At 45.8% G+C, this 12,802-nt stretch overlaps 1 protein-coding gene across 2 annotated transcripts in view; it reads right to left on the minus strand.

The window, feature by feature from the left end:
* Window positions 1-856: 856 nt before the first annotated feature.
* The window catches only part of Galnt8 (polypeptide N-acetylgalactosaminyltransferase 8), a 50,755-nt gene continuing 38,809 nt past the window's right edge, over window positions 857-12,802 (minus strand). Inside the window, exons 9-12 of one of the 2 annotated variants that reach the window (XM_087214191.1) lie at window positions 12,693-12,788; window positions 11,853-12,020; window positions 4,214-4,313; window positions 859-4,033 (exon numbers count right to left, since the gene is read on the minus strand). In XM_087214191.1, the coding sequence (XP_087070317.1) occupies window positions 3,744-4,033; window positions 4,214-4,313; window positions 11,853-12,020; window positions 12,693-12,788 (654 nt within the window). In that variant the 3' untranslated portion in view covers window positions 859-3,743. Of the gene's footprint in view, window positions 4,034-4,213; window positions 4,314-11,852; window positions 12,021-12,692; window positions 12,789-12,802 lie in introns of both variants that reach the window. The other variant, XM_087214190.1, reaches the window with a different exon arrangement.

The following is a 12,802-nucleotide window of genomic DNA, read 5'->3' on the forward strand; positions in this document are numbered from 1 at the left end:
CAGAGGGACAGCCAGGCAAAAGACAGCAGTGATCCTGTGTCCAAGCCTGGTCCCCCTGGAAAAGAACTAGAAACCCAGAGCTGTATGAGGTGCAGTAAAGAGAAGGGGCAGGTCCAAGTTGCACACCCGAGGTTTTGGTCTGAAGTGAGGGTGGGGAGGACCAAACTGAGCTGTTCTGTAACTTGAGTTTGGGACAAGTTGAGGGAAAGAGGAGACAACAGCTTGCTCCTGCAGAGCTGCAGAGAGAGGAGCCGCTTTAAGAGTAGTGTGGACCCCAAGGATTCTAGCATGGCTAACCCCGTGGCCCTCTGAAAAATCAGAGGTATTCTTCAGGAAATCCAGAGGTAATGTGGGATGGGGGAAATGGACATTGCAGGTCACCCCAGGAATAGGAATCTCTGGGCCAGAGGGAGGGAATGACAGGACCAGAGTTATAGAAATCGGACTCCAAAGGACGAGCATAGAATTACTCCCCCATGAGGGGAGGTTTTGGTGACCCTCGGTACTCGAGGTCATCTAGTAAACTGTGTTGCTTGCTGCTGGAGGGAACTCTCGAGCCCGCTCTTCCCAAAACTGCCAGAGAGGACTCAGTGAAGAGTGAACATGGCTGCCAAGTGAACAGTTTCTTATCACAGGACTAAAACCAGTCACAGAGGATTTTAAAGAGTCCTGACTGAGGAAGACTGAAAGTAGACCACAACCAGAGAAGCAGAATTCCATATGGGACTTTGGACAGGTAATGGATCATACCAAACACTATATGTACATTTTTCCCTATGCATGGCTGCCTGTGGTAAGGTTTAGTCCCATAAGATTAATAATAACTAACAGAATAATTATAACAACACACTGTCATAAAAGGTATTTCAAACTTATCATTTATTTCTGGAATTCTCCATTTTGAGGGACTTATGTATGCTTAGGAAGCAATTTTTGTTTGCATCTGTTTTAAACCTTTTTATTTTGAAACAATGAGACTTACAGAAGAATTGCAAGCATAGCACAAAGAATTCTTGTATACTCTTCACTCTTCACCCAGATTCATTTATTTTATCATCTACCTATCTATCCATCTATCTAAAATCTCAGCGATAACATTGCATTCCCAAACCCATTCAGTGACCAATTCATAAAATTTTTATAAGGTATATTATTCTCTTAGAGAGCCACAGTACAAGGATCAAAATCAGAAAAATAACACAGGTACAGTACTAATATCTAATCAGCAAATTTCATTGATTTTGTATTGCTGTTCTTTTTAGCCAAAGGAAAGAAAAATTCCCCCAGGTCTGGGACTCAGCCCAGGGCCATATATTACACTTAGTTGTCCTGTCCTTTTAGTCTCCTTTAATATGAGACAGTTCCTCCGTCACTTCTGTCTTTCGTGACTTTAACATCTTTGAAGCATACAGACTATTCTAAAGAATGTCCCTGTTTGGGTTCAAGTGATGTTTTCTCAAGGTTCTAGCACCAGGTTCTGTGCTGTGGGCGGGAATACATAAAAACAATTTGTGCACTTCTTGGTAGGTCGTATCAGGAAGCGAATGACATCCATTTGTCTAACCATTGGTGATGTTTATGTGGATGGCTCAGTTAACACTTGTCTGCCAGCTTTCTCCCCCATGAAATTACTATTTCCTCTCTGCAGTTAATAAATATCTTTTGGGGAGTTACTTTGACACTGCATATGTGTCCCGTCTCTCCTCATACTCATCTTAGTGATTTTTACCAGAGACGATTTTAAATCCGATGTGTGCCAAATGGTGGATTCCTAATTCCATAATCCCTTCCGCATTGTCAGTTGGTGCTCTGCTGTAAGGAAGAGCTTTCCCTTCTCCTCACTCACTCGCCTGAATGAACTCATGGATTCTTATTTGATTCTGTGGTTTATAGTCCATTGTGATCATTGTTGATTTTAATGCTCAAACAGCCCCCAGCATTGGCTATAGGAAGCCTGTCAGTCCGGCTGCACATCCCTGTCAGCCTTGAGCAGCTGAGGGTGCTCGCGCTGTGTGTGCGTGTGGGCCTATGTGTTTTCACTTGGAACATAAGAATATAGTTAGGTTCCTGTGTGTTATTTATAACCCACTTTAGGTTTCTCTGTATCTTTGATTTTATATACTTCCATTTTGAACATTAAAATATTTTAAATGTCAGAACTATAGAACCCTGCCTGTGTGGAGCAATGCCACCCCTTAGCTCCCTTCTGCTACCTCTCCCCCCTTTGCACCCCATTCCCAACCACCATAGCAGTCTTTGTAGTCAATCTTGTTTTTGTTTTTGATACTAGGGATCAAACTTGGGACCTTGCACTTGCAAGGCGTGCAGTGGCACCACTGAGCTAAACCCCAGCCCTTTGTAGCCAATCTTACTCATTTCTAGTTTATACTTTTTGTTTTATTTTGTAGAAATGAATAGGCACGTGTGTATTTCTCCTTATTTCCTACCTAAAACATACACACTACAGGTGCTGTTTTTCTTTTCACCTAACAAAATACACTGAGTTACTCTGCCTCATCATTGAAGGGAAAAGGGACTTCAACACACTGTTAGTTGGCATTTATCTATGAATGAATCTTTTCCAGTCTAAGGCTTTTGTGTCTTTTGTTTTTTTATTTGGTACATACATTTTTAAGACTTTGTTTTCAATTACATTTTCCCTTCAATCTGCCAGGCAGATGCTAGAAGTTATGCATTTGCTTAACGTGTATTCTGTCCCTTACTTTTCTCATAATAAAATTGTATTGTGACTATGCTTTAGTTCTTGGTGTACCTGAATTCACTGTGAAAACTTTACCAGGTAGTATACTTATGACTTGTATACTTCCAAAGCTCACTTTGAAGCATCTTGGTCAAGTTAATTCTGTGATAAATTACTGGTGTCTTTCCTGCCTGGTGCCTGAGGGAACCAGGCAATGCCCAGAGTCCTCCTAGAAGTGCTGTGACACGCAGCCAAGGAGAACGTGGCTCTGTGAAGGAGGTCCCCCCCAGGCCCCGCTGTCTGCCCTGGAGCCGCTCTGTCAGTCTCCAACCCCACCAAATACCGCAGCTCTGGACATTTCTTCTCAACCCACCACTGGGCACAGAGGTTTATCCAGTGAGCGGCGGTAAGAGCGCTGGGTGTTGATTTCCATCTACAGTTGTTCTCTGTGCCTTAGTAAGGGGTGGCCTTCATTTCCCCATAATTTTTGTGGGCAGTAAGGGGAAATAGGTGAGATCAAGTCATTAACTGTGACAGCCTACTTGGAGAAAGTCAGAAAGACCTAGATTTTTCTACCATTCTCTATGCTCTGTTCCTTGGAAAGCTGAGATTAGGTGAGGCACTGTGTCTCCTCGCCAGCATCCCTGGTGCAGGAGATTTGGTCATCCAAACAGAATCGCTGTGGGGCAGGGCAGGAGGCATCTGTTAGGGCTGCTTGTCTATTTGTGGCATCTTCCAGGACAGTCTGAAAGGAGGAGGGCTCGGTGCCTCTGAGGGGCCGCACTGCTGCAGCGTGAGGAGCGCCCAGCTTGTCAGGTGGAGCAGCCAACAGCCTGGGGCATCTCTGAGCAGATGAGCAGGGAAGGGGCAGGTGAGGGCAGGTGCCGTAGTAGCAGGAAGGAAGGCTCAACAGAGTTGGCGAACTCAGAGACAAACTTCCCTTCCCTCCCTCCCACAGCACTGCCAGATGATCCGGCTATTTCAAGGACTTTCCATCAGTGCCGGATGCATATCACGATCTTCCGAGGGAAGGGGAGGGGAATCAGAGCTCCTGCTCCTCGAAGCCGCGCAGACCCCTTGACACGTGCCGGGGTCCCTCACCCCTGCACAGCACGCTTAAGTCACCTTGCACCCACGCCCTCTCTGCTTCGAGAAGCGCTGGAGAGCTCCCAGCCAGGCTCACAGGGTGCCCGGCCGGCCCCAGGCCCCGAGCGTGTACTGTATTTCCCACACCTGCGCTGTGCAGGCCCGCAGCACAAGCACACGGGCGCCGAGCAGCTCCCTGGTGACCTCCAGGCACCGCCGTGTGTCCCTGTTGATGACGGCTCCTCCCTGGTGGGAGGAGAGACAGAGTCAAGGTGCCGAAAGCCTCCTGGGACTGCCCCTCTGTGGCCTGCTGTGGCCCTTACTCCGTTTCCTTGTGGGGGCTTCACCAGAACTCAGTGCACTGCCAGAGTCAGCCTGAATCCTCTCCCCACTTACAAGCCCCGTGGCCCTGGGCAGATTTCCTACCCTCACCACGCCTCCATTTCCTCATCCATGAAACGGGTTTAGAGGTAAAGTTGAAGTCCAAACTTGATGTGCAAGGCCCTGGCTTTAATACCCAGTACCTCTAAAAAGGAAGAGGAAGGAAAGGTAAAATTGGGGTTAACGCTGTTTGGGAATCTGTGGCAACACATGAAAGAGGTACAGGAGATCTGGGCTGGACTCTGCCTTGGGGGGGGGGGGGCTTCCTTGTCTGTTGCCAGGCGCTCTCTGAGGCCCTGAGCCCCTTCCTGTACCTGGGGACCCCGCCTCTGCCCAAGCCGCCTGTGGACTGGGCCTCGGCTCCCTGGCAGCCTCTCTGCGCCTGCTCAGAAGGCGGCTTAGTGGCCGGGCCAAGGCCACCCCTTTACCTGCCGCCCTCCGCCACCAACGCCCGTTGTGGCCTCGTCACTCGCGGTAGGTCACCGCCAAGGCTCTTAGCACCCCGCGGGGTGCGCTGAGGCCTGCAAGTCTCCGGCTCCCCCACCCATCACCTCCCTGCTGTCATCTCTCCCCCTGCAGGGCCCCCCAGACTCAGCTGCCCTGGACCCCCCCACCGCACTCCCGCCGCCTGGGGCATCTCTCCCGGTCCTAGGATGTTTCCTCTACCACCCCTCCGCTCCCTTCTCTTGCCTCTGCTCTCAACCGCAGAAGTCCTGGCAGGATCCCCGGCTGAGCAAGCCTTGCCCCCCGAGGCCCACAGAGCCTGGGCTGCTGTTCTCCAGGCCTCCACAGCACGCCTTGCCCCATGCCCACCCCTCGGCACGCTCACCCAAGGCCACCGAGATCACACTTCTACACCCCGTGCTTTCTCCTGGAAGCCACCAGCCACGCGCACCCACAGCCTCAGGAGTGACCTCCAGGGAGACCCTCCTGCAGCAGCCCTCCGTGCTCTGAGCCACTGCCCTGGGCATAGAGAACCTTCCTGTCTGACATCCTCTCCCTTTACAGTCTTTTTCTATGGCCTTTAAATATATCCAAATGTCATAATATTACAAGGAGAAAAAAGAACCCAAAGCTTAGTTCTCCATCCTTTTCAACCGACATTCAGCACAGCCCCCCCGCCCCACTTCAGAATCAGATTCTCAAGCTGCAAGACAATAACCCTCAGTAGCTAACATTTTGCTTTTCAGTTCTGGACAATTACAAGGCTGTGTGACTCTGGGAGAAATTATTTGACTGCTCTACACCTTAGTTCCTGTATGGGAGAAACAAAGCTGATGTTTAACCTGACACTTGTCACATGTTCATAACTCTTGGCTATTGTAATTTATTATGACTTGTTAGAAAAAAATTGATGGCTTATTTTCTATTGTCTCTCAATTTCCACTTGACATAGTCCTTAACATTGGCTGGCATGTGCTTATTTTTTTAACTTAGAAAACATATCCTAAGAAATTAGCAACACTCATAAGGGGATAATACTGTGTATATGGTTTTTATATCCTGCTTTTTAAACTAAACTTTATATTATGTATCTTCCACATTTCATTCTTAAAATACATTTTTGGAATATCATTTGAATGGCTATGTAATATTCAGTAAGCAAAAATCTCTAGTACTATTGGACATTTTATCTTTTCCCAGTGTTTCGTTATGGGGATAATGAGGTTGGCCTACATGGTGAACTACTTCTCAGGTCAAGATACTGTCCTAACAGAGAACTGGTGCCTTCAAAAGGGTCATGATTGGGGCTTTGTTAATGTCAGAGCAAATCGCTCCTGGACCTCCTCTCGTTCCATACCCAACAGCAGTCTCGGGGAGCACTTTCAACACCTGACTACAGAGCTGTCCCCCTCAGAGCCCCAGAGCCCCTCTTTGTGCTGAAAGCACCCACTCTACCTTGACCTCACTCCAGCTGTGTCACCAGCCCAGAGCTGGGCTCCCCCTCTGGCAGCTCCCATGTCCCAGGGCATCTCAGAGCTCTGCATCCCTCTGAACTGGATCCCCGGTCACTGGCTCAGCTCCCTTACACTCCCAGGGGTCCCAAGCCTCCTGTGGCCAATTAAAACACAGAACCCTGAGGCAGGAAGTAAAAGGGATTAACGAGCCTGCCTTGGTTACTCTTCTCATTGCTGAGACAAAATACACAACACCCAAAATTAGAGGGAAGGTTGATTGTAGCTCACAGTTTGTAGAGATTTCAGTCTATAGTTGGCCAGCTCCAAGACAGGGTGCCCTGGGAGAGAGGCATCCCAGAGGAGAGATAGTCCATGGTGGGCAGAAGGCAGCAAAGTAGTGAAGAAGCAGCAAATGGTGACAGGAGCCCTCTTTCTGTCTCTTATTTTCTATCCAGGCTACAGGCCCTTCAGACAGGTAGCACTCACACCCAAGGTGCGCCTTCCCATTATCCACACCCAGAACTATGCCATTCAGTGATTTAGTAATCACAGCCTTAATCCCAGCATCACACACCCTAGATCCAGTCACCTCTGAAAAGCCCCACCTATGACCACATGAGGCTTTGGGGGACACAACCATAACATAGCCTCAATGCTCTCTTAATTTTGGAAAACACCTTAGATAACTTTTTAGTAGAATGAATTTGTAAATTGTGCCTAAAAGTAAATTGAACACAAGGGGGACCCAATGTTCAGCCAAAGTCATTTTCACATCTAAAAATACGAGACATAAGACAGACAGGAAAGGATTGCACTGGAAAAATTGACTTAAGACAAACTTAAAATCAGGTAATACACCAAGAACTACCTGATCACCTCCTTCATTAACTTACAAATTTCTTGACATAGTGCCCATGAAAAGGGGCCCAGCCTGGCCTTTGGAGTGGCAGAAAGAATGTCCCTGGTGTTCTGGAGTCCAGGTCTCTCACACTCAGCCACAATTGCTATTCTGTCACCAGCTTTGGGCAGCTGAGAAGGCAATTTCCAAAAATCCCCTTGGGGAGAAAACTTTCCCAATATTTGGGATGCATGATTCTTTAGGATAAGTAGCATCTTAACTTCCCAAGAGATTTAAGATAAAATTAAATGCTAAGGAAATCAAACTTATGACATATTTTAAAGATTCTAAGTGTATTTATAATTTTTAAGTCATCATGTTTAAGGAAAATTGGCATCTTACACATTAGCCCTATTATTTTTAAAATGTGTAATTGGGTGATTAGATGTATGATTCATGTTGAGATTTTATTCTGTAAACACTTTTGAAACATTTAAGAGATTTAAAAATATTTAAATCTTTAAATCATTAGATTTAAAGTCAGATATTTGAAGTTCTTAAGAAAGGAAAGATAATATGTTAAATTTATAAATACAGCCCATAATGGTTATTATGGTTTGTATCTAGATGTCCCTCCAAAGCCTCATGTACTCATGGGTGGGGCTTTTGGGAGGTAGCTAGATTATGGGTATATGATGCTAGATTAGGGTATATGATACTGCAATTAAGGGTGTGTAATAATTAAATTAATCTGCTCATTGGTTTAGTATAGTTTGGGTGTGGAAAATGGGAAGGCCCACCCTGGGTGTGGATGTCATCATCCAATGGGCTTGTAGGATGGATAAGATAAAAGACAATGGAAGGCTAAGTGCTGCTGCTTCATTGTCACCTGCCTACCCTGCCATGGACTGTTTCTCCTCTGTCATTCCACCCTGCCTTTGAGCCACCCAACTATAGACTGAAACCTCTACAGACTGTGAGCTAAAATAAACCTTTCCTCTTTCAACTTGTGGGTGTTGGGTATTTTATCTCAGCAACGAGAAAAGTAACTAAGGCAATGATTAAGGAAATTTTATGTATTAAATTGTAAAACTCTCTTATAAATGTTAAAACTTGCCAGGCTTACTACTGTTTAAACTCTTCAATGAAATTCAAAGGGAAGCAATACTCCCAAATTCATTCCTGGAAGCAAGCATCACCTTGATCCCCAAAGCAGAGAAAGACCCAACTGAAAAAGAGAACTATAGGTCAATCTCACTAATGAACATAGATGCAAAAATCCTTAATAAGATACTGGCAAACAGAATGCAGAAGATCATCAAGAAGATCATACACCCTGATCAAGTGGGATTCATCCCAGGGATGCAGGGATGGTTCAATATACGAAAATCAATTAATGTAATACACTATATCAATAGAGCCAAGGACAAAAACCATATGATTATCTCCATAGATGGAGAAAAAGCATTTGACAAAATCCAACATGCATTTATGATAAAAACCTTACAAAAAATTGGAATAGATGGTCTCTACCTCAAACTGATAGAAGCCATCTATGAAAAACCAACAGCCAATATCATACTAAATGGTCAAAAACTGAAATCCTTCACACTCAAATCAGGAACAAGACAAGGATGTCCACTATCACCACTCTTGTTCAATATAGTTCTGGAAACATTTGCCACGGCAATTAGACAAGAGAAAGAAAAGGAATAAAGATAGGTAATGAAGAAGTCAAATTGTCATTATTTGCAGATGACATGATACTCTACATAGAAGACCCCAAGAACTCCACCAAAAGTCTTCCAGACTTAATAACCAAATTCAGTCAAGTAGCTGGTTACAAGGTCAACACACAAAAATCAATAGCTTTCCTCTACACGAATGACAGACTCTCTGAGAGAGAAATAGAGCAAATAATTCCTTTCACAATAGCATCCAAAAAACTGAAATACCTAGGAATCATCCTAATGAGAGAAATCAAAGACCTCTTCTCTGAAAACTATGGCGCTCTGAAAAGAGAGATTGAAGGTGATATCAGAAAATGGACAGACATCCCCTGCTCCTGGGTAGGAAGGATTAATAGAGTGAAAATGCCCATACTTCCAAAACTGCTATATAGATTTAATGCAATTCCAATTGAGATCCCAGCAGCATACTTCATAGACCTTGAGAAAACAATCCAAAAATTCATTTGGAACAAGAAGAGACCCAGAATAGCAAAAGCAATTCTAGGTAACAGAGACATGGCAGGGGGTATCACAATCCCCAACCTGCAACTATACTACAAAGCTACTGTGATAAAAACAGCATGGTACGGGCAAAGAAACAGACCTGAGGACCAGTGGAACAGATTAGAAGACGCAGAAACAATTCCAGACACACTCAGCCATCTCATCTTCGACAAAGGAGCCAAACACCCTCACTGGAGCAAAGATAGCCTCTTTAATAAAAGGTGCTAGAAAAATTGGGCTTCAACTTGCCAAAGATTAAAACTAGACCTGTATCTCTCACTAACTATGTACTAAACTAAAATCAAAATGGATTAAAGATCTAAATATTAAAATAGAAACTCTGAACCAGTTGGAACAGAGGCTAGGTAGAACCCTTGAAGACATCGGTGTAGGAAAAGATTTTATGAACAAAACCTCAGTTGCCCGTGAACTAGCACAAACAATCAACAAATGGGATCTCTTCTTATTAGAAGGCTTCTGCACAGCAAGAGAAACCACCAGCACCATGAAGAGACAACCCACAATGTGGGAAAAAAATCTTCACCTGCTCTTCCTCAGACAAAGGTCTACTATCTCGAATCTATAAAGAACTTAAAAAGATCAGACCTCCCAAATTTAAAGACCCAATCCAAAAATGGGCATCTGAAATGAACAGACATTTCTCACACAAAGAAGTAGAAATAGCAAATAAATACATGAAAAAATGTTCAACATCACTGGTCATTCAAGAGATGCAAATGAAAACAATGCTGAGATTCCACTTCACTCCAGAAAGAATGGCTGCTATCATGAAATCAACCAATAACAAATGCTGGTGGGGCTGTGGGGAAAGAGGAACCCTGCTCCACTGCTGGTGGGAGTGTAGACTGGTGCAAGCACTGTGGAAATCAGTATGGAGATACCTCAAAGAACTAGGACTGAAAGTCCCATTTGACCCCGCTATTCCACTCCTGGGGATCTTCCCCCAAAGAATTAAAAGAATCATACCACAGTGATATATGTGTGCCCATGTTCATAGCAGCGCAGTTTGTAATAGCTAAAACTTGGAAACAGCCCAAATGCCCATCAACTGGAGACTGGATAAAGAAAATGTGGTTTTTTTATAAAATGGATTACTACTCAGCCATAAAAAATGAGAAATTAGAGGCATTTATAGCTAAGTGGATGCACATTGAGGCAATACTTTTAAGTTAAATAAATAGGACACACATGTGTAAATACCAAATCGTTTCTCTGGTGTAAGAAACTGAAAGTGTAAATAAGGACTAAATGTATAATAGGTAATGTGAAATAGGAAGAAAAGGGGCAAAGGGGAAGAAAGTGGGAGGGCTGGGGAAAGGATAGAAGGGAATGGGATTAATATGAGAAAATGGAAAAATAGGAACAAAATCTTTGTAAACAGGAAGGACTGGAGGGGTTGAAGGGAGGGCTGGGCAAGGGTGAAAAATAAGAACCAAGAGAGACTATGTAAAGGTGCAAATTTCCAATGATGAATGTCATTATATTGTATACCTAAAATGTACCAATGATTAGAATGAATAATCGATAATGTAAAATAGGAAGAAAAGGTGTAAAGGGGTAGAGGTAGTGGGAGGAGCAGGGGAAAGGAAAGAAGGGAAAGGAAAAAATGATGAGAAATGGAAAAATTGGAAATAAAGTCTTTGTAAATAGGGAAGGGTGGAGGGTGTGAAGGGAGGACTAGGAATGGGGAAAAAATAAGAACCAAGATGCATTATATAAAGGTACAATTCCTAATGAGAAATGTAATTGTGTTGTATACCTACAATGTACCAATAAAAGAATTTAATCCAAAAAAAAAACTTGCCAGGCTTATAGATAAAGTAGTTAGATTGTTATGGACATCAAAAACTCACGTTTAGCCTACAAGGCCCCAGGCCCGCCACATGCTCCATATGTTCGGGCAGAGAATGTAGCATTATGCCAGGCTGCCCATTCTTTTGCAGAGCAGCTCAAGCTGTTGGACTATTCAGAAATCCCCTCCCTGCTCCTGTGTTAGGTGAGGGCCACCCTCCTCCATCACTGGCCACTGGCCTCAAGCCACCCTTCCTGCTCCAGGGTTGATCTGGATTGTCCACAAAGGCCCTGTAGTAGCCTCCCTCTGCTTGGCACACTGTGGCTGGTGAGGGGGAACCTTTAAGAGGAAGCTCTGGTGGGAATCTTGCAGTCTTTGGAGCTATGGGACCCTGGTCCCTTCTCTGCCACGTGATGTAAGTGGGTTTTGCTTTACCCAGGTACTCACCATGCTGCTCTGCCTCACCATGGCCCAAAACAGTGGGGCCAACCAGTCAGGGCCCAGAACCTCCAGAACTGTGTGCAGAGATGAACCTCACTTAAGCTGGTTATCTCAAGAGCTCAGCATCGTGACAGCAGCCTGACTAACACGGCCCTCTTCTGCAAGGAGAGAGCAGCCTGTTTCTCCACATTCATCTCTCTGAGGGAAAACTCCAGTTGTCACCTACTGTCTCCTGCCACCTTCCAGGTGTGGTGTCAGATGCTGGGGATAAAACTACGAGTCCCAGACCCTGCCTTCCAGCTCACAGCCACATGACGGATAGGATGAGGAGAGGATAAGAAAACAGAGGAGCAGGGCCTGAGAGCACACAGGGTACCCCATCCTGCCACAGGGCCATGCCCTCTGTGTTAGTCCTGCTGAGGAGCTGTGAGGAGAGGAATAACCCCAGCAGGTGACTCACCTGCTTAAAATCCCAGTATATGTGCAGTTGACTCTGGGCCGCCTTGGAACACGCCTCTAACGTGGGCTTCTCCCTGAGGCCTGGGTCCGTCAGGCAGCGCTGGGCATCTTGATGCTCTGCGACCAGTGGCCCCACATAGAGCTCCCCAGACAGGCGGTAGTAGACATTCTGAAAGGGAGCAAGGGATCTGCCCAGGGAAAGCCCAGCTGCAGGAGAGAAGCTACAAACCCTAGCAGGGGCCTTGCAGCCGGGAAACCGCTCTTGGAGTTCCTGAGTGGACACTGCCTGTTCAATCTGTGTGCACAGGAGGCTGTTTTTGTGCCTCAGTTTCTCAGGCTGTTAAGCAGGAAGGACATCTATCAAGCATTCCTCAAAAGAGGCCCATGAGGGCAACATGCAAAGGAAGACAGCAGAGGTGACTGTTCTCCCTGGTGCACCTCGCACTTGGAACCAGAGCCCTGGACCCTGTTAGGGGCTTCTGCTCCCTCTCTTCTCCAGGCCTCTGCTTTCAGGTCTGCAAGATAAGTGCAAGCAGCTTCCCCTACACACTTCCCAGGGTGCACAGGAGCAGGAAGCGGAAGGGACAGCTGGAGGACTGCTAATGAACTACTGCAGGGAGAGGGAACAGAACCAAGATTCCCATCCCAGGAAGGGAACTGTCTTGCAGTGACTTTCTGAATGGACCAGGAAGTGCTTCCTTATAAAGATTCCTCCCTTACCTGTTAGCCAGGACACTCAGCCCCTGCCTCCCTGTTACCCAACACCGCATGGAAATCTGGCAGGCTTGACCAGGCCTTGGGCCTAAACAGCCTGGCCTTGGGGAGGGAGGGCTGGAGGTACCTGTGGGCTGAACTCGTGGCATGTGTACATGATGGGGGCATTGCCGGGGACAGGTCCTTGATCCAGGCAGATGCCTTTGTCCAAGGAGTTTCTCATCTGAAGGGAAAAAG

The sequence above is a fragment of the Heterocephalus glaber genome, unplaced genomic scaffold, assembly GCF_053883595.1.
Source record: "Heterocephalus glaber isolate CG9 unplaced genomic scaffold, H.glaber_assembly_v1.0 deba00001444, whole genome shotgun sequence".
In the NCBI taxonomy this organism is placed as follows: domain Eukaryota; kingdom Metazoa; phylum Chordata; class Mammalia; order Rodentia; family Bathyergidae; genus Heterocephalus; species Heterocephalus glaber.